The 27,104-nt window shown below is 43.0% G+C and overlaps 1 protein-coding gene and 3 long non-coding RNA genes across 7 annotated transcripts in view; 2 read left to right on the top strand and 2 right to left on the bottom strand.

Moving 5' to 3' along the window:
• Positions 1–27,104, bottom strand: part of LOC106559951 — a 34,059-nt gene that overhangs the window by 6,482 nt on the left and 473 nt on the right. The window contains exons 2-3 of one of the 3 annotated variants that reach the window (XR_005373164.1): positions 8,611–8,783; positions 988–1,075 (exon numbers count right to left, since the gene is read on the bottom strand). This is a non-coding gene — a long non-coding RNA (uncharacterized LOC106559951). Of the gene's footprint in view, positions 1–987; positions 1,076–6,330; positions 7,078–8,610; positions 8,784–27,104 lie in introns of those variants that run through there. The other 2 variants (XR_005373163.1, XR_005373165.1) reach the window with 2 other exon arrangements.
• Positions 669–6,134, top strand: LOC119864175. The gene is made up of 3 exons (XR_005373167.1): positions 669–1,304; positions 3,442–3,501; positions 5,502–6,134. It is a non-coding gene; the product is annotated as an uncharacterized LOC119864175 (long non-coding RNA).
• The window catches only part of HBP1 (HMG-box transcription factor 1), a 28,561-nt gene continuing 8,262 nt past the window's right edge, over positions 6,806–27,104 (top strand). The window contains exons 1-8 of one of the 2 annotated variants that reach the window (XM_038562707.1): positions 6,806–6,948; positions 15,717–15,900; positions 18,121–18,349; positions 21,179–21,314; positions 21,687–21,798; positions 21,883–21,995; positions 24,183–24,339; positions 25,049–25,193. In XM_038562707.1, coding sequence (XP_038418635.1) covers positions 6,934–6,948; positions 15,717–15,900; positions 18,121–18,349; positions 21,179–21,314; positions 21,687–21,798; positions 21,883–21,995; positions 24,183–24,339; positions 25,049–25,193 — 1,091 coding nt within the window. In that variant the 5' untranslated portion in view covers positions 6,806–6,933. Of the gene's footprint in view, positions 6,949–8,629; positions 8,729–15,716; positions 15,901–18,120; positions 18,350–21,178; positions 21,315–21,686; positions 21,799–21,882; positions 21,996–24,182; positions 24,340–25,048; positions 25,194–27,104 lie in introns of those variants that run through there. The other variant, XM_038562708.1, reaches the window with a different exon arrangement.
• On the bottom strand, positions 21,301–27,103 carry LOC111090891. The gene is made up of 2 exons (XR_005373166.1): positions 26,736–27,103; positions 21,301–21,791 (listed from the first exon to the last, which is right to left on the bottom strand). It is a non-coding gene; the product is annotated as an uncharacterized LOC111090891 (long non-coding RNA).

The raw sequence follows: 27,104 nt of genomic DNA, 5'->3' as shown, positions 1-27,104 counted from the left end.
AGCCACAAATCAAGATTCTTTACTCTTGGGAAATCCTCTGTTGAAGTTTCATTCAAGGATATATTATGTATAGCTACAAATTATTCTAGAAGAACATTCTAGTAACACATGTGCTTCTCCTTGTTTTCTAGAAGTGTGTGTCCTGCATGTCATCATGAACTAGGGCTTGCTGCGTGTATTGTAACCGGCACTACTTGTGACACCTGTGGGGGTATTTGGCTTACTGTTAGAAGCTGGCAGGCCATTTAAAATGCGGAGAAATGTTGTAAGGGAGGCATGAGACATGAAGTAAGGGACCTGAGTTGGACTGAAATATGTAAGATTAAGTGCCAAGGCCTTTTCCTTTCTAATGCATCTTGAAGACACTGATCGAATTTTCCCAGTATTCTGAAGCAATGTTATGTTTACAACAAGGACTCCACGACCTATGGCATTCTTAAAACTGGTCATGTGTAAGCCCGGAGGGGCAAGTAATACATCTGGATAAGCCACGGCTTGGTTAAATAACCAAAGAAGGAATTCTAACATCTAAATAAAATGTGAATACCTAAGGGGGCAATGGGATTATTAACACACAAGGGAGACACAGGAGGACAAGGAAGGCTGGCGTCTGAAATTGAGACTGTGAAGTACAGCCCCATGTTGAGTATCAGAACTGTGACCAGAACAGATCGGAAGAGGAGTTGAGACAACCTTACCTGTTCCAGGATATTTTTAAAGGCAGCAAAACTGGTTGAGCAACTGAAACTGTATAGTTGTTAGTCTTACCAGGTACTTAAAAAAAAAAAAAAAAAAAAAACACACACACACACACATACACACACACAAACCTTACCGGTATAACGAATCATGAAAACATAAACAGGAAAGTCTTTACCAGGGACTGGAAGAGGGCTTGTGCGCCCAAGAAGAACTGTGGGGGCTCAGATCAATTCAGTCTGTGGGAGTGAGAAGCGGGGACTTTGCCCCATCACTTAAATCACTCACGTGGTGAGCGGGTGGCAAACTCCAGGCACCTGCGAGCTCTCGGTTCCCCCGTGCAGTTCTTGGCTCCCTGTTTTTTCCCATATTGAGCCTATTGAGAAAAAGGTGTCAAGTTTGCAGTGCAGAGGAAGACTCTCGAGAGGAAAACTTTTATTTGACCAATAGATCTGGGCCTTTCAGTCCCTTTTTATGCTTTAAATCTATAAATCTAAAATTGCCCAAGAAATCCTGAAGATGGGTGTAACGTTTACTTTTGGGAAGATGGGATGAAGCATGCTGTGGAAGTAACTGCATCATAAAGATGAAAGGACACGTATTAGGTAGGTGGTTAACCCCAGATTTAACCACAGCCTGACCCTTGCCACCCTACCCCACAAAAAAAAAAAAAAAAAAAAACCCAAAACGTAGTGCAAGATGTATATATATGAAACGTTTTGTTGGTATTGATAATTGAGATGTTACAGTAAGTGGATTTTTACTCTCAACTGCAAAAAAAAAACCCAAAATGAGCTCTTTTCCAGGAGACCAGGGAAAGTTTTAAGTGTGAGCTGGCAATGGACTCAAATGACCAAAGCAGCCTTAGCTCCCGCCCATGACCACCCAGAAGGGAAACCCTGAATGTTTTCTGCTTAACATTAAAAAAAAAAAAAAAAAAGGTTACAGTGAGTGAATGAGTGAGCAGTAAATACGACCAGTCAGAAATCTCATAAAGTTGCTTCCCATCGCTGATTTTCCATCTTTGTCCTAATGGAAACCGACCCAGGTCCTGCTGAGGAGCAAGAGGACCAGCTGTCTCCCGAGACCCCCTCTGCCTCCTTGGGGCCACTGCTTTACAATAGTGACTATATTCTTGACACCTATACACACGGCATGTGTAAATGACACGTTTGATTATTTTAGAAGAGGTGCTCGGTATCAACACATCTTTGGGCAATTTTTTTGTGTGCTTGGTCCTTAAATTAGCCGAACTTAAATGAGCTTCCACATTTTTACTCTCCCAGCACATTGTGATAAGCTGTGGGACTTGAGGGCATGCAAGTGGATTGGAAGCCTGTTCGCGGCGTGTGTCCAGCAGCACGGGACACACAGCGTAGCCCGTGATGACTCTATTCTCGTAAGACAGAGCACGCTGCTCATTTCCTCCCAGCTCCTCCTCCATTTGTTGAGCAGACTTGTACACTGAGGGCCCAGACAGAAGGATGCACAGGAGGTGGAGGCAGGGGGGAGGGAACGTTCGCCAAGGTTGGGGGTTGGCCAGTGGAAGCAAAACACTAAGTGGAGCATAGTGTGACAAGAGCTGTGCACGTCTTATCCCTGTGGTTTTAATTGCTTTTTATCAGACTCGCCTCTAAAATGGGGTACTTTTGACTGGCAGCTGAAAGAAAATAGTAGATAAGGGCCTAGAATAACTGACATGGGGAGAAAATATGTGGGAGTTTGTGTTACATGGTTCAGATAACAGGAATTCTCTAATCTAGAAAACTTGTAATAAAAGACATAAGAAAGACATTGAAAGATGAAAACCCTATTACTGCTGCTTAACTTTACAAATAGGAAGTAGGATTAAGTCAAAATTTTTGTTGCCTTCTCTAAATGCTCACATTTTCATGAATACCAAGTTGGGCAACTTAAAAAAATTTCTGAGGACAAGTGAGGCCACAAAGCATCGCCCCCTCTGAGTCCTTAGGACACCCAGTTGATTTCTCCCCACTTGGATCTCCTAAACCCCACATAGTTTCAGCCACATTGAAGAACTCTACCTAAATTTCTTCCTTGCATGGAAAAGCTCACGATCTAAAGTTGAACCCATTCTTTCCCCTTCTTTCAGTCCCCAAGTCTGTTCTCCCCCAATGGCATCGACATACCACCAATACCCACCCACAAGTAATCCTACACCCAACATCGGGCTCGAACCCACAACCCAGGATCAAGAGTCACACGGTTCACCAACTGAGCCAGCCAGGCGCCCCTCCCCCCACCAAATCCTCCTTGGTTCTTCCTCCTAAAGGTGATGGTGTAAAGACACCCAACATAGCAACCACTGAAGAAAGGTCTTGCTTTATGGTCATCTGAGTAAAACTTAAACTTGTAGGAGAATCACAAATTACAACAAACATGTTACTCATTTCTAAAATGGCACTCGTCATTAGCTCCCAGGCATATACTCCCTTACAACTTGAGTATACCTAAGTACTTGGAATTAATTACAAAATTAATTTATTTTAAAAGTATAGTGCATACATGGAAAGATATTTGTAAGATTTTGATAATGTACCGAGAGAGGCTATCTGAAGAGTCTAGGCACTACTTTAGACCATACATGTGTCCCATTTCCTGGTTTTAGTACGGATGGTCCCCAGCTTAGAATGGTTCAACTCACAATTTTTCGACTCTACAATGATGCAAAAGCAATGCGCTTTCAGTAGAAACCTTACTTTGAATTTTATCTTTTCCCAGGCGGACAATCTTCTCTCAGGAAGCTGGGCAGGGCAGCCGGCCACAGCTCCCATCAGCCATGTGAGCATGAGGGTCAACAGCCCAAACACTTACAGCCATTCTAGTTTTCACTTTCAGGAGAGTGTTTAATACGTTACATGAGACATTCTACACTTTATTATAAAATAGCTTTTGTATTAGAGGATTTTTGCCCAACTGTCAGCTAATCTAAGTGTTCTGAGCATGTGCAACGTAGGCTTTGCTGAGCTCTGATGTTCCACAGGTCGGGTGTGTTAAATGCATTTTCCACTTAATGATATTTTCAACTGATGATGGGTTTATTGGACATAACCCCATTGTAAGTCGAGGGAGATGTGTACTTGATTGGAGTGAATTCATTTCCTTTTTAACGATCTGAACAGCGATAGTCTCAATATGTAAGCAATGCCATGTGCTTGAACTCAATCTCAGTCAACGAAGTAGTCATTGGTGTGCCAGACGTATTGGAATTGAGGCAAATTTGTTGTTTAATTTTACCCTCCAAGTAGGATTTACCTTTTTTTTAAAAACTACCTTTAACAAATCAGTACTTCTTGTTTCTTTATGAAAACAGAAGTTAAAAAAACAAACAGAAGTTTCTGTGTTTATGAGTTCTTAATTATATCTGTCTTAGTGAGAGAGCAGAATTTACATACATAAAGATTTTCAAGGAGATCTCACTAGTTTTTTACTTTGATCTTTGCTCTGGGCTATGCGTTGGCTGGTTTTGTCAGTCACCCAAGAATTAATGAGGATGATACACCTGTTAAATATACATGAGGTACTAATAGCTTCCCAGGAAAGTCAAAAGACAGGACTAATTGTCCACCTTCAAGATGTAGAGATTCCAATACTGATACTTAAAACAGTTGTGACTGAAATGTCAGGATTTTACTCAGTGACTTAGACGAAAATAAAAGTATATGAAAATACTTTATATCTTTGTAGCCTTATCAATTAGCAAGTGGTCAACAAATAATAGTCGCAGCGAGCGATTCGGACTGTTTATGGCCTGAAATGGGTGCTGCGGGAGCCTGGGGTTCTCCGAGGGCTAAGAGAGGCCCAGAGGGCTATTAAAAGGTAATTATAATAATGTGAAAAATCTTCATCTGAAGCTGAAATTATTCTTCCCATCATAGTGTCCACCAATGAAAACATCTCCAGTAAGGCTTTTAGTAAGAACTTTCAGATAGAAAACCCTTTAAAATTAAGGCAAGGTTCAGGGACACCTGGGTGGCTCAGTCAGTTAAACATCTGACTCTTCAACTCAGGTCATGATATCAGGGTCATGAGTTCAAGCCTTGGGTTGGGTGTGGAGCCTACTTAAAAAAAATAAATAAGGTAAGGGTCAGCTAAAAGCAGGCCTCACAGTTTACGGTTTACGCAATGAATAGGCAAAGGAGTGGCTTGAGAGCCCATTTTTTGGGGAGGAAGGAAAGGATTTCAGTTCTCTGGAGGGAGTAAGATAAATATTTCAAATTTTATTTTAAATGATTAGGTAAATTCCACAATTTTTTCTTTTTGTCAAAAAATTAAACACTGGAGAGGCAGCACAGCAATCCTCCTCTATAAGGAAAACAAAAAAGGAAGGCAAAGTAACAGAGTCACAGTCCAGTTTCTTTTTTGGATCCCTCTTTTAATCTCTGAGAGATAATAAATTCAAATCCTGTCCTTTTCCCTCAGTGAAAAATTCAGGCATTTTGTTCGCCCTCAATTATTTTTAGGAAAGAAAATTTACAATGTTACTATCTGTGAATACAAGAAAATAAATCTTTGGTCCTATGGTAGGGAGAACTATTTTAAAATAATTTTACTTCAAGGCTTCAAACTGGGAACCCCTAAAAGAAGAGGCAAACTTGTTTGAACCCACGAGGTTATTTGGGATTTGATTTGTTGTGTGGCTTTCGGGGAGATTTAAAAATTCAAGAGATGTACGTGTGTGTGTGTGTGTGTTACAGGAATAATCAGCCATGGTTAGAGAGTCTTTTCAGTCGCTTGACTACAGATTTCTAACTAATGTACGATTTCCTCTTAATTTTCAGCACACATATGGTGATGTAAAGATATAAAATCCGAAGCATAGCTTAAATGATTAAACATTACAGGTTCAAAGGAGAAAAGCTTAATGATGCCTCCGTAATGTGAATGGTAAAAACATCAATTACAGACTCGGTGGACTGATGGACAGCCGCGTTTAAAGGGAAGGGACCTATAAAGCCTATAAAGCCGGGGAAGCCGCCCTCCTCTGATGAGTCAGAGGTTACTAATAAGTAACCTAAGGAGGAACTCCTAGTGGCAACGGAGTGGCAAGACATTCTTGTCTCTTCATCACTGGCAAGACGTCTGGAGGGGAACACCGGTGGACAAAAACTCACCAGGGACACCTGGACAACGATTCACTAATTCAGTTTAAGTCACAAGTTGTGCTCCTGTTCCCTTAGCCAAGGGGCAAGCTCGTCAATATGGAAAAGACCGCTTGGAGTTGCCTCGGTGTCTGAGGCAATAGTAATTGTCTACAACCCCACCCCCACCCCCAACCTCTTACAGCTTTGTATGTTCTCCAGACCCTGAACTTTTCCCTCACTGCTCATCCCCGAGCCTCTCAGTGCCTGGCAAGGAGCCAGCGTTCAGCACATCTTGGGGGAACCGATGGGAGGGGGCAAGTTGCTGTGCAAGGGGGGGGGGGGGCAGGGGGTGCTGGCCAGGCAAGGCTGAGGATAAAGGAATTCTAGTTCTTCCCACTGGAGCCCAACGCCGGCTTTATTATCCCCATCATGCCCGGGGCTCTGATTTGTGGGTGACTGGTCCCCCGCGAGGCTGCACTGCTTCCGCTTGTGCAGTCATCTCCTTCCCCTCGCACTAAAACAATACCTTGGCCTCCTGCCAAACTTCCAGCAGCGAGCGACTCGGGCTGTTTATGGCCCGAAATGGGTGCTGCGAGAGCCTGGGGCTCTCCGACGGCTAAGAGAGGCCCAGAGGAAGAGAAGAGGCCGAAGCTTTAAAACACTCCCTTCCTCCGCCCCCTCCCTTTTGTCCCAGACACCAAAACAAACGAGCTGATACACGTGTCCCTATGACTCTTGTTTACTATCAAGACAGCGCGGCGCACGCACCTCTGGGATATGTAGTCCAACCGGTTCCTCGTGCCCGCGGTTTCCCGGAACAGAGCAAGGCCGAGACTACGAACCCACAATCCATTTCGGGGGCAAAGTTTGGCTTGGGTCCCCGGAGTCTCGGCAGCAGTCCAATCCGGAGCGCTCACTCCTGTGACTGACAGGCCGCCTTCCCCAGTGAACACAACGCAAAAGTCAATACAAGCCCGCCTCCCGAGACGGGCCACGGGAGCGCCCAATGGGAAAGGGGAGGCGCCGAAGGGCAGTTCCGTAGGCCAATGGGAGGGCGGAAGAGCTGGGAGGAGGCTCGGCCCCCGGGGGGTTGAGGGGAGGGGGAAGACGAAGCTTGAAAGACTTGGTAATGGCGACGGGTTTGGTAAGTAGGAAAGTTTCGGTGGAGCAGTGAGAGCGGCGGCGGGAGCCGGGAGGCGCGCCGGAGAGGCCGCCGTCAGTCGGGGAGGGGGCACGCGAGCCGCCGGTGGTGTTGTCGCGTCCTGGGCGGGCCCCGCCGGGGCTGCCCGCACTCCGCGGCGGGTTTGTTGTCTTTCAGTTCGGGAAGGGGTGGGGGTGGGGAAGGGAGGGGCGGGATCCCGAGGGGACCGGGGAGCTCGGGTCCGCGCTCCCCCCCTCCCCGCCGAGGGCTGCCCCGCGGCGACCCCGCCGGGCCGGCGCCTCCCGCCAGCTCCCCCGGGCTGGGCGGCGGCGGGGCTCGAGGGGGCTCCCGGGAGCGGGGGCGGGGGCGGGGGCGGGGAGGAGTCGGCGAGGTCGGCGCTCGGGGCCGGGTGGCGCGGTGGGTGGCCCGGCCGGGTGCGCGGGGACGGGGGGGCCTGGGCGGGGGGGAAGGGGCCGACGCGGCGCCGGGGCTGCCCGGAAAGTTGGACTTCAACTCGGCGCGTGTGGGCGGAGGGTCGGAGGCCGGCCCCGGGTGGGCGGCCGGCGGGGGGTGGGGTGGGGGCCCCCCGCGAGGCGCCGCCCCCGCTGGGCGCCGGGAGGGGGCCCGGGCCGGGCCGGGGGAGCTCGCCGAGCCGCTGGGCCCCGGGGCTCATTGTTACGCATTTCGAATGAATGGGCTCCGGGGCGCGTGCGCGGTGCGGCGGGGCCGAGGGGAAAAACAAGCCTGGCGTCCAGGCTGCGGTCACATGACGGGGGGAGGGGCGGCGGGGAGCGGCGGGGGGCGCGGGCGGGGGCGCGGCCTGCGCGGAGCTCGCCCCGCCCCCGGCCTGGCCCCGCCCCGGCCCCCGCCTCGGCCCCCGCCTCCGCCGCGCGCTGGCCCCGCCCCGGCCGCCGCCGCCGCCGCCGCCGCCTTGAAGCCAAACAAAAAGGAATCCGGGCGCGGGCCGGGCTCTGCGGTTCCTTCCGCGCCGCGCGGCGTCGGGGGCTTCGCTCGTGCGGGCCGCGCCCCCCGGCCCCGCCCCCGCCCCGGCCCGGCCCCGGCCCCGGGAGCCTTCCCCAGAGGCGTCCCAGGAGGAGCCCGCCCGCAGGCCGACCTCGCCGCACCCCGGCCGCGCGGGCCCCGGCCCTTCCCCACCGAGGGCTCGGGGCCCCTTTCCCTCTAGGCTCGGGCTCCCAGCCTTGGTTTTTGCACTGAAGTCACCTTTTAAGAATTAGAATAGTTCTCGACGTCTGTGAATACTTTTCTGTTGTTTCACTAGTGGTGATGATCTACATTGGTAATGCATTCCTAATATTTCGGTCTTGGCCTTTTTTTTTCTTTTTTCTTTTTGTCCGCCTCTCCCTGCTGTTGTCTTTTGTTTGAGCTTGCTAACCGGGTGTTAGGGCCCTTTGTTCAGTTTCCTGGGTTAAGCTACATAGTTGAGCTCTCCTTGCTTACAGGTGGAGGATCTCTTCCCAGACCTGTGGATGCCTGAAACCAGGCATAGTATTGAGCCCTATAAAGGCTATGGGTTTTTGGTTTTTTTTTTTTCTCTTCTTCTTAGGATAAAGTTTTTAAGTTAGATATTAACAATAATAGCTAATAATAAAATAGAACCAAGAGTATGCTGTCATGGTAGTGTGGAGGTGGTCCTTCTCAAAATACCTTATTGTCCTGTACGCAGCCTTGTGATGGGAGCTGATAAAATGCCTCTGTGGTGAGATGAGGGGAGGTGAGTGACCCAGGCGTTGTGACTTCGTGCCTGCTGTTGACCTTTCTGACGGTAGGTAGGTCAGGAGGAGGATTAACTGTTTCCAGAGTGGGTTGACTTCGGGTAACTGAAAGCACGTAGAGGGAAACCTCAGATAAGGCGCGACTGCTGTGATCCATTTTATTTATTTATATTTTTTTTAAATATTTATTTATTCATGAGAGAGACAGAGAGAGAGAGAGAGGCAGAGACACAGGCAGAGGGAGAAGCGGGCTCCATGCAGGGAGCCTGATGTGGGACTCGATCCCAGGACTCCAGGGTCATGTCCTGGGCGGAAGGCAGGCACTAAATCGGTGAGCCACCCAGGGATCCCCTGTGATCCATTTTAAATATCTCAATTCCTCATGGTAGAGATGTAAATTAATTACATGTTATCTTCTCTTTGTCCCGCCCGCCTCCCAACAATTTTAGCTTGGTAAAGAAATCCTCCAGGATTAGGAAAGGACATCTAGAAATCCTTTGCACGATATCCTTGAGGGTGGAAAGCTGAGGGTTTAGGGAGAACACGCACTTAAAAGTAGGAGTCTAACCTGTGTTGCTCTATGCCTTTTGTCTCTTTAAAAATAAAATAGTCACACTCAGTTGTCAGAGTCCTGTTTTCCTCATTCATAAGAATAACTTTGTCCCCAAAGCTGTTTTGAGGTTTTTATGACATTAGAGGAAGTATGTAAAATGATCTGTACGTAGTGGGTAGGCATTTAGTAAAACCTAATTTCCTTCTTGTCCATTCATGGAGATTTAGCTATTTCTGGTCCTCTCCTCTAAGCTTTGGTGGATGTTTATTTATGAAAGGTTGCAAAACAAAGACAATAGAGCCTACCCATGTCCACCCAGTAGAAATTTATAACATTGGGCATGCTATTTCAAAGCACAGCTGTTGGAGAATTTTACTCTTCCCTTTTGAGAATCCCTGGTGTAGTTGCAGAGTTAGCTCCAGTACAAGGCAAGCTATGTCAAATCCTGTAATACCAAAGCAGTATGCAAAAGCATCAATGAACAATAGGGTTAGCTCTACCAGGAGATACTTGAAAGAGGAGCTTGTTTATCAAAATGAATGTCTAATTGGCATAATGCATATGGGGGTGAATTTTTTAGTATGGAGCCTTTTGATATTTTACTGTATCAGAGGTCTTGCTTCCTCCAAGTAGTTTGACAGAGAAAAGTTTGAGAAGAAAAATTTACATTCATACAGGGATTGGAATTTTGTTATCATGTATTTTATTTAATTCTTCCAATAGCCCAGTGAGATTAAGTGCAGGTGCTGAGAGGCCGAGGTTAAGCGGCCTGCCTCCTATTCCGTGGCGAGCAAGGGGGACCTCCTGTCTTTTGACTTAGGTCTAGGCTCCCATTTACTGCGCAGGAGGCTTGCAGAAGCACTACCTCCATTATCTCAAGACCTGACTTTTGATAGCCTTGAGCAGCAAGAGGTGTACACAGATAGAATTCAGATTCAACAGATACTTGGTGTTTTGCTAGTGGACGATAACTGTTTTGAAATTTTTTTTTTTTAAGATTTTATTTTTTTATTCATGAGAGACACAGAGAGAGGCAGAGACACAGGCAGAGGGAGAAGCAGGCTCCACGCAGGGAGCCCAACGTGGGACTCAATCCTGGGACTCCAGGATCATGCCCTGGGCCCAAGGCAGACACTTAACTGCTGAGCCACCCAGGTGTCCCATTTGTTTTGAAATTGAAATATTTTTTCCCAGCTTCTTGTAAGGAATGTTGTGAGAGGATGTTGGGAGATCACTAGGACAAGGGGCTGAATGATAGAAGTTGCAGGAGGTGGTAGTGTAGTGTAAATGGTGAGTGGGGACAGTGCAGGACTCGCTGATGGGGAGGAGAAAATCTGATTGGAAGAAGGAGAGAAAGCCAAAAAGTTCTGCAGAAGGAAGGAGAGGACAAAACAAATTATGACTCTGCTTCCGCGGATGCCAGAGCGGTTCTGCTCCATGCACTTAAGGATGGCTCTAAGGAGATACGTATGTATAGTATGACCTCTGAACTTCCTAATCGAGGTAAAATGAGAAAGTGGTCAAGTTTAAGATTGCAGCTTGGGCTGACTTTTGCAGATCACACCCTCTCGTGAAGCTTGGGACAACAGATGTTCATGAAGAGTTTGTGTCACTAAGATAGGTTAAATTGTGTTGTGTACACTTAAGATTTGGAGAATTTTCTATGAGAGGGCTTCAGATATACTACCTAGGGCAGCCTGGGTGGCTCAGCGGTTTAGCGCCGCCTGCAGCCCAGGGTGTGATCCTGGAGACCTGGGATCGAGTTCCGCGTCGGGCTCCCTGCATGGAGCCTGCTTCTCCCTCTGCCTGTGTCTCTGCCTCTCTCTCTGTCTGTGTCTCTCATGAATAAATAAATAAAATCTTAAAAAAAAAAAAAAAACGATTATACTACCTAAACTGGGAATATTTGCTAGTCAGAGAACTCAGAAGGACTAGTTCCTCTCATGTCTTAGGCATTACTCAATAGGGAATCTGCTCTCATACTACCAGTTTTCTTTTATGAGAACTCTTGCAAAGGAAGCTGGGAGCAGGTGGCTGACAGACAAAATTGGGAATTTGAATACACTTTTTATACATTTTCCCTTAAATATGTGTTTTTTTTTTTTTTTAATTTTTTTTTTTTTATTGGTGTTCTAAATATGTGTTATAGGTATTTCTGCATATTCCCGTTTCAGTATGTTTTTTTTAAAGGCTCAGAGAAAGTGTTTATAGTTCTGATCACATCACACCTCTTCAAAAATCGCTAAGGGGTTCCCCATCGTCTGATAATTGCTAATAATATTACTGGCCGCTCTGCATTGAGGGTTTGCTCTGTGTTAGGCACTACTGTAAGCTTTTTACATTTGTCAGCTCACTGAGTCTTTACAATGACCCATGTAAGTGTTTTTATGATTTCCATTTTACAAACAAGGCAAAAAGATTTTGAATAGATCGTCCAGGACACATAACTAAGTAGTAAATCTAATATATAAACTCAGGTAGCCTAATTTCAGAGCCCTTACTCTTGAGTACAAAAAAACAAAGATACCAATTTTCCTAAACTAGGATTGAAGATTCTGACTCAGTCTACCTTTCCAGCCTTCATATCCATGACCACAAGACACACAAGGCCAGCCTACTTTCTGGTAATACTAGATTCTATGTTGTTTTCATTTCATCCATTACTTTGCAAACTCTGCAAGTTTGCTCATGTTAGTTTCTCTCACTGGAAGACTTTTCTTCCTTTTTACCCATTGGTAGCCAACCCCTGCTATGTAGAACTGTCTTTATTTGCTTATATCTTTCCACTAAAATATAGATCCCTTGAGATTCAAGACATATTGTTCATCATTGAGGTCCAACATTGCAGCTAGTATTGTGCCATATACATAATACATAATGTGTATTTTTTTTCATAATGTGTGTTAAGTAAGTGAATATACTTACATGAAAAAGGAATTTAATAATCATTTTTAGCTCACTCGTTTTCACAAGGCACCTGGTATTCTTTGGGAAGAAAATAAATAAAAACCAGTACCCAGGGTTATACCCTAGACCAAACAAATCATTCTCTGGAGATAGGGGCTAGACATCATTTTGTTTGAAGCACATAGGATTACATGCTTGAGAATCCCTTATCTAGCTAAAGAGAACTTGATTTTTGCAGCGTGAAAGGTTCAGAATAATGATTTGGCCAGTTATGCTTGAGAAATCAGTTGGTGTTACATACCACATCTTTTGTAGCCACCAGTTTTGTAGGAGATTATTATACTCCAGCAGATTTGCCCTTAGCTGTATTATAAGACTGTGCTTAATTGATATATAATAAATTCTACTAAACTGAAAAAGTGTTCATTTCTTATAAATGCCTTGGACATCTTTTATTTTTTTTTTGTTTTTTTTTTTGTGTGTGTGTTTTTTTGTTTTTTGTTTTTGTTTTTTTTTTTTGTTTTTTTGGTTTTTTTTTTTTGACATCTTTTAGATAAACTGTTACTTGCCTGAAATAATGGCATGATCTGTGGTTTTTATTGAGAGGTGTTGGATAACGTGTCGTATTTCCCAGGGAAATTACTGAAGCTGAATAAACTAGCTGCCTGGTCTCCTATCATTAACTATTTTCAGTAACTGCTCTATTTAGGACGTTAAGTGCCCAGAGGACGTATAAAGTTGCCCTGTGTCAGCCTAGGGATAAAACATTTTGTGAAGTCATTTTACATTTTTTTCACTTACTGTGTCTCAGTTCATCCTCACAACCCCTCTAAGAGGAAAGTAGAGCAGCTGTTTTACAGATGAAGATACCGAGTGAGCAGCTTACTCACTTAGGTCAGATAGTGAGTGATCAAGCTAGAATCAAAACTCATGATTTCTTACATCTGACCCAGTGCCCTTTTCACTACTCTGTAGAACATCTTAGATTGAGTAAGACTCTAGAGCAGTGCCTAGGATATGGGTCATTTTTGAGGGGTGCAGGCAAGAAAGCACTTGAAATAGAATGTTAGAAATAAAGTAAGGCAATAGGCAGTTTGGCTGCATGTGTCAGGAACCATAAGATGTTTAATTGCCATTCACCTACTGATGTGTAGCTAGAAATCTAAAAAAAAAAAAAAAAATCTGATATAAGCAGATACTAAAAAAGAAACTTAAACTGTCATTGAGAAGAGTGAAAACCTGGGAACAGCATGTTTAGCACTAAGAGGGATAAGGAAAATTTGGTATATCTTAATGATGTATATTATGGATTTATTTAAAATAGATACCTAAGAAAAATTAGTGACCTAGGAAAATGCTTATGAACAAAGAATTATATATAGTGCAAAGTATGAAGGAAAATATATTATCATAGGTGTCTATATAAAAAAGAGATTGGATTATAAAACAGTACACCAAAGTGTTAGCAATATCTAAATCTGGTTGGTGGGATTAGAAGTCATTATTCCTGGGCGCCCAGGTGGCTCAGGCGGTTTGTCTCACTCTTGATTTTGGCTCTGGTCATAATCTCAGGGTCCTGAGATAAGTTCCCTCTTGGGCTCTGCACTCCGTGGGGAATCTGCTTGAGATTCTTTCCCTCCACTCATGCCCCCGACTTGTGCCCTCTTTCTCTCTCTCTCTAAATCATTTTTTTTAAGTCATTATTTTTTTTTTAAAAATGCCTCTTTCCCCCTCCACAGTGATTATGTATTACACAGTTAGGAAAACATATTTCATAATAAAAAGATCATGAAAAAGCCTTTGTAGAAAAATATTTGTCAGTGTTGCCAGTGTTTGTTGGTGATCATGTCATGGCTTAGAAAGTTCTGGTGTAAATACTGACCAGTTAACATCTTTTCACTGCATTTTTGGTCAATGCAGACTGGAGTACTAGACTTTTAGTGACTTTATTTATTTATTTATTTTTAGTGACTTTAAATTGCAGCACATCTGTCTTATTTTGAGGAAAAACTATGTCATATTAGATTTCTTGTGTGTATTTCATATTAGCTCATTAGGACTTTTTTTTAAAAAATGAGATCTGGAGGGCAGGCCTGGTTGCTCAGTGATTTAGCGCTGCCTTCAGCCCAGGGCGTGATCCTGGAGTCCCGGGATCGAGTCCTACGTCGGGCTCCCGGTATGGAGCCTGCTTCTCCCTCTGCCTGTGTCTCTGCCTCTATCTGTCTCTCTGTGTTTCTCATGAATAAATAAATAAAATCTTAAAAAAAATAAAATGAGATCTGGAGTCAAGCCTGAGAAATCAGGGAATCTTCTTGATGCTATTACCTCTGTTAAATAACCAATTTGATCATTGTCCAAAGGCAGAGTGTAAAGGGTATAACCACATTTTACTTTTGTAACAAAATTTAGTTGGTAGACTTGCTTGAGATTATTTTAGGTATATTAATCCTATGTTATTTTCTTCCTTGTGATAACTTTGTAGCCTTAAAAGGAATAGATTTGCTATTTGTTTAAATTTCCTATGATTATTATTCATCTTTCTAGAAATATGTTATTCAGAAGGACAGGTCTCTTTATGATGGCTAGGTACCAAATTTTCATAAAGAAACAAAGCATTTTAATTTTTTTGAGAAGGATAATATATGGCCATTTTAAGAAACTCTTCAATGTCTTTCAGAGAATGTTATTTTAAGTGTATTAAACTTTACTTTCAGAAGACGAGAAAACAAAATAACAGTTGGTAAATAGAGAAATTGAAATAGAATCTTCAAAAATGAGAAAAAATGGGCAGCCCGGGTGGCTTCGGTTTAGCGCCGCCTTCAGCCCAGGGTGTGATCCTGGAGACCCGGGATCGAGTCCCACGTCAGGCTTCCTGCATGGAGCCTGCTTCTCCCTCTGCCTATGTCTCTTCCTCTCTTTCTCTCTCTCTCTGTCTCTCATGAATAAATAAATCTTAAAAAAAAGAAAAAATAGAATATTTCCTCAGGGTTTTTTTTTTTTTTTTATTTCAGGAAAGTTTGTTAAAATTTTTTTTTAAGATTTATTTATTTATTTATGATAGAGAGAGAGAGAGAGAGAGAGAGGCAGAGACACAGGCAGAGGGAGAAGCAGGCTCCATGCCGGGAGCCCGATGCGGGATTTGATCCCGGGTCTCCAGGATCGCACCCTGGGCCAAAGGCAGGCGCTAAACTGCTGAGCCACCCAGGGATCCCCGTGTTTTTTTTTTTTTTTAAATGTGAAGATACAAGTTGAAAAATGGCTTCCTTGGTCTCTATATTTGGGTCTCAGAACTACTAAAGAAATAAAAAAATATATAGCGGTGCTATTATTTTTTTAATAAAAGACTTTTATAAATTTAAGATCTGAATCCTTTGGTATCTGGGTATGATTTAGTGCTGACTACATGGTTGTAGCCCAAGAAATCAGGGAGTCCCTGGTCTGAAGGATTTGAGGGGGATACAGATGGCAACATGATTAAGTTAAAGATACAGCATTCTGAGTCTCTGTTGGATTTAATACTTCTGTAATCTCTGGATCACATGACTTGACATTTTGGTCTTTATTATTTTTATTTGCAGTCGGGGCACCATAACATGGTGTGGGAAGTGAAGACAAATCAGATGCCTAATGCGGTGCAGAAACTCCTACTGGTGATGGACAAGCGAGCGTCAGGAATGAACGACTCACTGGAGCTGCTGCAGTGTAATGAAAACCTGCCGTCCTCACCCGGGTACAACTCCTGTGATGAGCACATGGAGCTTGGTAAACAAAATTAAAAGTTGTTGAGGAATCTGAGATTCATATTTTTATGTTAAGTCAGCTTCTCCACCTCTTAAACTGCTTGAGTACGTGAAGTTTGTGTACCTGAGGAGTTTTCAGTGTTCCATCGTTACTGCTTGTAAAATATTACTTAAAACCAATGTGACTTTGGGCTATTTATGGTTCTCATTGCGACTCATTTACAAATTATCAAACTAAACCACTGTTATGGGTAAAGGTCGGGCTGCACCTCAGGAAAATCCTCTGTGTGACTCGTGACTTTTGAAACACGCATGAGCTTAGTAAATGTTTGGCGTTCCTCTTCTCCATCCCTGACCCCCTCATGGCCGGTTTGTTGCTGTGATGGGTGAGGGACAGTGGACCCTTGAACCTGGGTGATCTGACATCTGTGGTTTTCACCGCCACCAGGCTTCTCCAGGGATGTTCGGCCCATGGCAGTGTGTAGGTTTGTGAACGTAGGACTTGGAATCATATTGCCAGAAGGTTGGTGTTGAAGAGCCCCCCCCCCGCCACCGAGTGACCTGGACTTGCTGCCCTGCTTCTCAGCTTGGCTCTGTCTGCATTTAGTATGCAGCTTTCCAAGAGGTTCACCACCCCCTCCACCCCCCAGCCCAGATTACCCTCACTTTGCAAATGATAAAGCAGAGGGGACCACGTACTGCAAAGCTCTTTGGGAATTTGGAGATGCTCAGGTCTTGAGACATGGCCTACATAAACGCCAAGGGGTTGCTGGCCCCTGGGAGTCTCACTGAGTGGTGGGTGCTGTGGAGCACAGAGCGCCCGTGTGTCTGGGTGGTCCACTGTCCACCAGGGCACTTTAGTTTCTGGAGGAAATGGAGGCCTAGCAGTTAGGGCCCAGGGGTGCCAAAACTCATACCGCTCCTTACTGCTTCAGTTTTAAAGCAGTTATTTTCCGGAGCTTGAGAGACAAACGGACCCTTTACATACAGAAACTTGAAGTGCTGGCTTGAGAAGGTTGTCAGCGGTGAGGGAAGGGGAAGGGCTCCCCCAGCACGACAGTTACAGGGTGCAGTTAGATGGGGTCGGTATGGTGTTTTTCAGTTGCTTGGTGAAGGAGACACCTTCTTGTCTGTTTTCTGAATGGATGTCCTGAATCAGTCCTTAGAAGTAAGACATTTAATAGGCCGTCCTGAGATATTTGCCCGAACAGGAATTCTGCGTCTGTACCCACATGGTAACAGCTGGCCAGAACTCCCAAGGCTAGAAGGATTTCCTGACTTACATGCTGAGGGGACCCAGGGGATCTGTGGTTTGTTGTAGGTGTTTTACAAAGTTGTTTTAAAGCTGGCAAGATGATTTTTCTCCCCTCCTGTTTATTTTTTTAAATATTTTTTTAGAGCTCAGCCTTCCTCCGTGTTTATAACCATGATGAATGCATGAGCCTTGGAAACAGACCTTTAGGAAAACATAATCAACAGTTACTATTGTAACTGTTCAGAATTTCTCGCTCAAAAGAAATAATTTAGCATAGATTAAGTTGAATAAGTAGCACCTCAGGACACCTGGGTGGCTTTGTGGTTGAGCATCTGCCTTTGTCTCAGGGCGTGATCCCAGTCCGGAAATCGAGTCCCACATCAGGCTCCCTTCCAGGAGGGTTCTCCCTCTGTCCCTCTGCCTCTCCCTGTGTGTCTCTCACGAATAAATAAATAAATACATCTTTAAAAAACAACAAAAAAAGAATAAGTAGCACCTAAAACTTTATCATATGACCTGTCGATCTCCTCTTTAAAAAGTGTTCCCATTATTGCAGTAACCTTCCATAACGGTAACAAAGTGTCAGAGTAAGTACATCTGTGTATATGTGAGATGCCTTTTTCCTCATTAACACGTTAAGCTGAAAATGTCTTGGTGGTATATGGACTAATCCCAGGTGAACTATAAAAAAAAAAAGAGAAAACACAAACTTTGTTTTTCCGGTCTGAGAACAGGTGTGGTAATTACAAGTCATTAGTACATTTACATCCATTCAGTCTATTTCCCATCAGGCTCTGTTGACCCTTGAATATAGAAGGTGTCATTTTTTAGATTGAACTTTGTTTTATTCAAGAAAACATTTCGAATTTGCATTTTTCTTTTTGCAAAATTAATTAGATTTAAGGACTTCACTTCTAGCTGTAATTATAACATTATTCCCTGTATTAGCAATTTCCTTTTTATAATTTTGAGTATGTTTATTTGCAGATGACCTTCCTGAACTTCAGGCTGTTCAAAGTGATCCTACCCAATCTGCCATATATCAGCTAAGTTCAGATGTTTCACATCAAGAATATCCAAGACCATCTTGGAACCAAAATACCTCAGACATATCAGAAAATACTTACGGTGAAAATGAGGTGGATTGGCTAACAGAATTAGCAAATATCGCCACCAGTCCACAAAGTCCGCTTATGCAGTGCTCATTCTACAACAGGTGGGAACACTGCCTATATTTTTATTGCAAACTTCTATCATTACAAGGAGCTGGGTTTTTTTTTTTTTTCCTAGTTTGAAAAGTAATAATGCTATTAACCATTTAATGAGGGGGTTTACTGAAATTAGAATTTAAGTAAAGTCATTAGAATTAAATTTTCTGTTCTGTAATGATTGCAGAGCTTTTTCACCTAATATGATTTCATACTTTTATTTTATTTTATTTTTTTTTTGATTTCATACTTTTAGAAGTAGATAAAAGTGATCTGAGGACTGCAGAGTCAAAAATATTTGTAAATGTATTAAAGTCATCAAAAAATAAATCCAGACCAAGATACACCTTTATTATATATTTATGATTATAGAATTGAAAATTATACTTGTCTCAGAAACTGTAGGTATAATAAATGTTTTATTTTAAAACTTAACAGCCTGGAGTTTGGCTTCTTTTGGTCTAGGTTTATTTTCTTCCACAGTGTATGTGACCTTATGTTATTTACCTATTAGTGAAAACTATAATTGCTAATGTTAAAATATGGAATTTAATAAAAGTGGACTCCTATTGGAAAAAAAAAAAACCACTGTTTCTTATATTCAGACCACAGTTTCCGCAAATGAGTTGTTGTGCTGTGAAAATTGTGGAAGCTTTGAACTAAAATTCCTAGAGACCTAAGTGGATAACTTTTCATTAATTATCCCTAAAATTAGAAAATTAAGTAAAAAGACCTAGCTAAATATGATAGTTTGTAGAGGACACAATTGCCCATATTTCTACTCAGGTGGGTAGACAGACTGTAGTCCATTCAAGATGATAGAGGAATAATTGAATTTTGGTAGTGCTTCTAACTTACTGTAGTTCTTTGCTACAAAATAAACTTTAATATGTGAAGCCCTGGTTTTCTTGCACCCCATGAAATTATGTTTTCCTTCTGTTCAGGATATTGGTCTTGATTAGGGCAAATTTAGTTTAGTTAACTGAATCTTTCAGTTTAATTCATGAAAATTTCCCAGAAAGAAAAAGTAGTCAAAAAGCTAAAAATTCATGTACAATTAAAAAAAGCAGACTCTGATTTTTCAGTTGGACTTTCTTTTTCCTAGTTTAGAGATAACATTTTTTTAGCACAAACTTAAGAGAATTAATAATGTAGTTCATGGAAAGTTGAGTAGAGCCTCAGAAAGGTAATTGATATAAAAACATAACTAAAGGAGTATCTCCCTGAAGATATAAACGTATTCTGCAGCATTTTCTGCGCTTCTCTCCTTACTAGGAGAGTCCAGGAGTCCTGCTCTGCTGTCTCGCCTGTCTGCTGACACTGTCAGGGGCTGCTCATTGCAACTTCTCGTAGCATGTTAAATGGATTTAGTGAGCTCTGGATGTCTGAGATTGTAACTGTGCAGTACCAAGGGGCTGAGGACAGGTCCAGTTTATATTACCCCTGCGCAGGTAGAGGGACAGAGGAGACCAGTGGTGTTGGTGTTGCAGACATGTTTGGCATGTTAATTTTTACAGAAAATTTAGACTGTATTTGTTTCAGAATGTTATGTTGTTACTTCTCCTTAAGTGGTTCAACAGAAGAATAAATAAACCCCTTTTCTTTAATTAGTCGGGAAGCCAGGGTATACTTGAGGATGTTTTAGCAGTTTGGCCATTCTCTAATACTTCATAAAGGTCTAAATGTTTAATAAAAGGAAGAAATGTGGCAAAGATGAAACATTTAATATTCATATTTTGAAATCCAAAATTGGTTGGAAAGTGTGCTAATAAAATCCTTCAAAACTTTTGAGGGGTTTTTATTTAAGAAGTGCTCTGAACATGAAAGCATAGTTCAGTAGACCCTTATCAAAAAGTAACTTCTGCAAAGGCATAATGAAAAAGTGTTAATGAGGATAAAATAAAAATTGAGGGGCTAATAAAATTTCTCAGGGAATAAATAAGGGAAGGATTGGAAAATGAGATGCCCCTCCTCCTTTAACTACGAGGGTCAGTACAGACATGCGTACACTTTCCTCTCTTGTGGACCAGATCCCTTCCTAGTTGGCATCTCCGAGAACTGTCCTGATGTGAGGCCTCGGGCGGGTTGGTCTCCTAGAGCCTGTGGTCTTCCTCTCTGCTGCTTTCCCAACTCGTGGGCTCAGTGCGTGGTGCTACTCACCCTGACTGGACATGCTGCTTACTGGTACCCTGCCCAGGAATCCCTGACCTTTTTAAAAGGTGATCTCAGGGAATAATAACCAGCCTTATGAGTATATGCTTTGCAACAAGTTTGTATCAGAAAACAAGAAGTGGTGTCCAGTTACAAGAAGTTGCAAAGAGGCTGCTTTCTGCTATAGTAAGTTTAAGCATTTTAGCCTTAGGTTGTTCATTTTATCGGCCCAGTGACAGGTGGTTGGTAGATAGAGGGTCCGCGTTGGTCGCATTCAGCTTAGGGCCCCTGTTCATACTGATTGTGTGAAAGTAGGAGAGAAATAGACAGGGAGCCTTGCAGATGATCCTTCGTGAATGAGAATATGCATGTTTATATGTACTTACTGATATAAAAATGAGTGAATAAAGGAAAGTATAATTTGGAATTTAAAATACATAAATATGAAAAAAGAATGGTATTTAAAATGTGTGAAGAGGGCTTGGATAAGAAGTTAAGGATAGCATTAAAAAAAAGTTAAGGAGTAGCAGATTGCAAATGAAATCTTGATGTCTTTACTAGTGTTTTTCCGTAGGTGTCTTATATGTGATAACACTGGTATTAGGAATATGAAGTTCTTTTCATCAGAAGGAAAGATCTACTTTAAGGACCTCTGCTTTATGGTTAAAACTGCTTCCTTATTTTAGATCATCTCCTGTACACATCATAGCTACTAGCAAAAGTTTACATTCCTATGCACGCCCTCCACCCGTGTCCTCGTCTAAGAGCGAGCCAGCCTTCCCTCAGCACTGGAAGGAGGAAACAGCAGTCGGACACGAAAGGGTGAGTTTATTCATGAGAGTAAATTGTTACGGAGTTTGCACAACAGTTGAAATATGTTAACTTTCCTTTTCTCAGAAGTACTTTTGAAGCACTTACAGCTGGGAAGTCGTCTCATTGTTCTGCCAGTGGTCTGGATTCGATTTTACTTTACTTACAGCTCTACCAACTGTTGGGAAAGTTTGTTACCAGTGGGAACATGCACTGAACTAAAACTTCTAGAAACTTTAGTTTTCAAAGGAGTATTTTTACCTAAGTTTATAGTGCTTAAAGTTATCTACTTGTGGGGAGAGAGAGCCTGAGGCCTTGAGATAAAGACAGATATGAACAAAATATGTTACAAAATAAAAAAGTTTCTGCTGTTTTTCTCCATAGGCAAATAGTGAGTCAGAATCTGGCATTTTCTGCATGTCCTCCCTCTCCGATGATGATGATTTGGGCTGGTGCAACTCCTGGCCTTCAACCGCCTGGCACTGTTTTCTGAAAGGTGAAAGAATGCTTGAGTTTTTACAGCCGACTTGTGTAGCATGCTAGGCATGTACCTAATATTTGTTTTTGTTTTCTACTTCAGGCACACGACTGTGCTTTCATAAGGGAAGCAATAAGGAATGGCAAGATGTTGAAGATTTTGCTAGAACCGAAGGCTGTGATAATGAGGAAGATCTCCAAGTGGGCACTCACAAGGTTGATTTAAAATTCAGAAAACTGTTCCAAATCTTTCAGAAGGAAACCTAGGCTTATTATGAATCAGTAGGAGTAGTCTCCATTTACTTTGATATTTACGCGACATCTTACATTTTAGGTAGAGGTTTTGTGACTCCGTTCCAGCTTAGCCAGACGGAGAGCGGCAGGGACTTCGGGTTTACCTTTGCAATTATGCTTTCTCACGAGGGAAAGAGATGTATTTCTCAGTTCTTTTTGTACGTTTTAGGTTGGGGGAAACCAAACTGGCATTTGAAATAAAATGAACAAAGGAACCAAGGGTTTATCTTAGGTAATTTGCAAAGTGGTTAATTCCCAAATGGATAATTGAGAGTTGATTATATTGTTACTTTTTAAGTGACACGATAAAATACTGGCATTTTCAAAATCGATAAGCAAAAGCACTAGTAGGAAGCAGTAGGATAAATGTCGGTTGATATCTTTAAAATCTTAATCTTTGAAATCTTTAATTTCTCCGTCTCCGCTGTAGGCGGAGAATTTGGGCATGTGAAGTGTGCCTATTTAAAATTCCTGTTTGGATCCTGCTGTTACTTACTGTTGAGTCTAGAGAAAAATAGTCCTGATTCGACTGCCTTCAGTTTCTCCTTCTTGCTGTTACTCTCTCCTAGGCTGACTTCCGCCTCTACTGCTCTACTCAAGTTGTCTCAAAGGTCGCTAGCTTAATTCTGATTTCTTGAGAGACTTCTTGCTCTGTTTGCCATCCTTGCAACATTTGACACCGTGTGTTGTCTTCTCTTGATTTGTGCAGCATGGCAGGGCTCCGGGTCTCGGCTGTCTCTGTTCCTGCGGCCGGTGCCTCGTCTGCCCATGGCGCTGAGTGTGAGAGAAGGTTCTGCCCCTTGGTGGTGTCTGCGGAGACGCTCAGCAGGGCTCCTCGGTGGGCCTGTGGAAGGCGTTCTGGTCTCGGAGGCGGGAGACCCGGGGTGTTTCTGGTTCTTGCAGACACTCTCTGTGTAACTATGTCGGGCGGATTGTCGACCCCACTCTTCCTGCTAGTTGGCTTCTCGATCTGTAGAATGAGATTGGATTTGTTTGGAGGTCTTGGCAGCTGTAAGAGTGAGAAGATTCTGTAACTTCATTTACACACACATGGCTGTAGGCCTCGCCTGCACGTTGGACATCTGCGCACGAAGATCAGTTCTTTATACTCAGCTGTAGTATAACCCCGACTGGACTCCCCTTCTCCTTCCCCTGCCTGGCCTCCTTTCTCTCCCTTCTAAACACGTTAGCCTTCTTGACTGGCAGAGTAAGAACCAAGAAGTTGACCATTCCCCTCCTCCCTTCAAATCTTGTGGATCGGTTCTATTTCCCTAAAGACGTGTTGCCGTCACGCTTGTCTCCTTCATGCCTTCTTCACGCGCTCGTGTAAGAAGGGCTGTGTACCGAAGCTAGCCGGTGGCGTGCTGGTCTTTGTTTTTCTGTGAATTGAAGGGGGGATCGCGTGGAGGTGATGTGTGTTCAGAACCCAGTACCTGGCATGTGCCGACTGCTTAGTATTTTTGGGTTAAAATTCCCCCAGTTCTGCGGCCGCGGCACCTGTCAGCGTCAGACTCGGGGGTTTCTCTTGTCGTGTCTGCAAAGACATGAATACCGGAGGCACCTTTTATTGTGCAGACTTTATCATCTTCTTAAAATTGACAGTTGTTGGTGAAAATACTTGCATCGCCCTGCGGTGCCGTCAGAGGAAAGTTTGAGCGCTCCCTCCGTCGCCAAGGCTCCTCTCCTTACGGACCGGCCCCTGCTTGGCAGGCTTCTCTGCCTCCGCTCTCAACTGTCCTGTATGTTTTAGCTGGTTTCCACTGTTCCTGGTACTGAGGCCTGTTCTTCTGCTTTCTGGGTTTCCTTCCTTTAAATCCCAGTCCTGCTGGGAACTGAAAGTCCTTCCTAGTGTCTTATTAGAGTCTATAGCTCCCTTCACTCGAGTCCATTAGTGTCATTTGTCGTCCCCTTGAAGAGCTCGTTCCAGTCTGCTTCCCACTGCGGTGACGCTGGGTGTGCCTTTCTGCAGCACCGGGTGGAGGGTCCGGACTTTACAGAGTATCCCCGTCTTGTCTGTTTTCACCTTTCCCAGTCTGACGTGTGATAGGAACTTCACTGTGTGTTGAATTAAACATTGCCTGTTTGTTCACTCTCTGCATGTATTTTCAGGGCTATGGTTCTGATGGTCTAAAGTTGTTATCACATGAAGAAAGTGTATCATTTGGCGAGTCTGTACTGAAGTTGACTTTTGATCCTGGTACAGTGGAAGATGGCTTACTTACTGTAGAGTGTAAGCTGGACCACCCTTTCTATGTTAAAAATAAAGGTAGGGCTTCAATTTGAATTTATAGTAACTTTTTAAAGAAAGCTTCTTAAATCTGTAACTGTCTTATGGCATAATTCTTTGATGATTAAGAAAAAAAACCTTGAAGGTCATACTTCTTTCCAGCTAGAGAGAACTACCATAGGACGTGCCGTATCATAAGACCTAATGATGCGTACGTGTCTTAGCAGGAGTCAGGTGGGGCTCTAACTTCCGTGGGTAGGAGCTCTTAGAGTTGGGTAGCACACTATATAAGCAGCTCTCTGTTATCTTGGTATAGTTTGGGGAATGGAGTATTCTGGTAATTGCATTTTGGTTTATGATCACCAAATATGCTATATACCTGAATCACTTTTCCAAAATCTATTATAACAACTCTGTGTTAAAAATAGTAATTCAGAGGCTCTACTCATGGTCTCAGTCATCATCATCTACCAGTATCTTGTGAATTGCTGGAAGTGCCGATCGATAGAATCTGTATATTAATCAAATGCTGAATTAAACTAGTTTTGGAGAGCTTTTGCTTGCTTGAAGAAAATACTTGGCCTTGCTTTGTGGCAAAGATAAGGACATGATAAAAATCTGCTGGGACTTAACTAATAACTTTTTGTTTTTAAGGTTCAGAAGTGATAGGTCTCTCATAGAATAAATAATTAGGGTTCCTTCTATCCATCCCCATCCTTTACGTAACTGCTGTTTGATTTAATTTTAGGTTGGTCATCGTTTTATCCAAGCTTGACTGTGGTACAGCATGGCATTCCATGTTGTGAGATTCATATTGGTGATGTATGTCTACCTCCTGGACACCCCGATGCCATTAATTTTGATGATTCAGGTGTTTTTGATACATTTAAAAGGTAATATTGGGTTCTTTTTTTTCCTGTTTACCTTTGATCTCTGTAATGATTGCTAAGTCAGTATTCAGGAGGGTAAACCTACAAGATTTGAGAATTATTAAAGGACTACTTAGAGGAAGTATATAGACAATTAAAAAATACTAGGTAATTAAAGTAAAATAATAGTTCAAGGGGAGCTTTATACAGAGTAGTCATATAGGAAAACTGTGAGTTCATAAAATATTTGGTTATTAGGTGAGGGAAAATGCTGCATGTTCAATGTGACCAAGAACTAAACAGATCAGCTTTGGTAGTTTTATAAATAATAAATTTCAGTATCTGGCCAGTGGTTTTCACCAGGCCATAAGTCTCTTAATAGTGGTTTTCTGTTGTTAACTGTTAACCCTTTTCTTTCCTTAACGGTGTCTTTAATATTCATTTCAATCAAGGGCATCAGTTGAGTGAATTAACAAATAGTAAAAATAGCAAAAACTTGACATTTGGAAAACCTTAAAGAGGGAAGTGATTTTTCCTGAGTTCACCTTGCTAGCAAGTGGTAGAACCGAGCAAGTACCCACGTGTCCTGACACTCGAGGCTGATCTGATCAGCTCTCTGGCTGTAGCAACTTTTCTGGTGTTAGCACCGAAAGGCCCGCATCTCGGGAAGCTCCGCAGGCCTGGCAGACTGGGGCCGTTGGTTACCTATGCCCAGAAATTACCCAGAGAAAGTCCATCTGTAGGTATTTGGGATTTTAAGACTCATTTTTTCTTTAAGATAATTGTCACATAATAAAATATAACGTTAATATACTTTTATTTCAAAAGGATATGTGAGGCTATTCTTTTTAAAAAGCAACTTAACTTAGCACAGGCCCTGGCACAGGTTATATGCGCAATAAACATCTGCAGATTAAAGTCTAAATGCTATTTGATTATATCCCTCATGAACACTGTTCTTTTAAAAATTATAGAGAAACGAGACAGTTTGAAGGTCCGAACCTCTAAACATTCTTAGGGTGTATAGGTCAGTGATCCTCTCACATTTTGGTGAGCATATTCTAGAGATAGAAGAACTTGGGAAGATGATTTGGCTTTATCCTACATCACTGAATGTCAGTAATAGTTGCACCTAGAGAAGTATGTGTACCCTAGAGAAGTAGATCCTTACACACACGCACCAGGAGACATGTAAATAAGGTCATGGCTGTGTTGCTCAGCATAGTGGGAACATGGGAACGGCACAGTCTTCATCCGCTGCAGTGAACACACAAATTGTGATACAATCATACAATGGAATTCTTTTTACAAGCGGAAGATGAATGAGCCATAGTCATACGTTGTGAACATGGGTCAATTTTCAAAGTAATGTTAAGTAAGATTAGTCTCAGAAATATAAAGTATCATTCCTTTGTTTTTCTGGGATCAGATGTTCTTCAGAGATACACCTAATAAAATGATAAATCTAGTAACATAATTTTTACATAGTATACAGAATACACATTATGCAGTTACGCTGGGGATCCCCAGGACCACCCCAGGTTCAGTGGTATTAGGATGACTCACAGGATTTGGCACGTAGTCACACTTAGGCCTAAGGTTTCTTATAGTGAAAGGATACGAAGCAAAATCACAAAAAGTGAAAGGCGCATGGGGTGAAGTCTGGAGGAAGTCAGGCTTCCAGAACTCTTGTCCCAGTGAAGTCACACAGCACGCTCTGACGTCTCAGCAGGGAGTGGTGCCAACAGGTATGACAGGGCATCTGCCAGGGAAGCTGCTGGACGCCCAGCACCAGGCCTTTCCTGGGAGCTTGTCCCGTAGGCTGTTTGCCTTGCACGTACCCAAATCCCACGCTGGTCTTTTCCCCCAGGGGAAAGCAGTGTGCGGGGTAAACCATGTTGTTAGTAGCGCACAGTGTGGGCACCGTGAGCCACT

This window comes from Canis lupus, chromosome 18 (genome assembly GCF_011100685.1).
Source record: "Canis lupus familiaris isolate Mischka breed German Shepherd chromosome 18, alternate assembly UU_Cfam_GSD_1.0, whole genome shotgun sequence".
Classification (NCBI taxonomy): domain Eukaryota; kingdom Metazoa; phylum Chordata; class Mammalia; order Carnivora; family Canidae; genus Canis; species Canis lupus.
The sequence above is the reverse complement of the archived record's forward strand: the minus strand, read 5'-3'. Positions and strand labels throughout refer to the sequence as shown.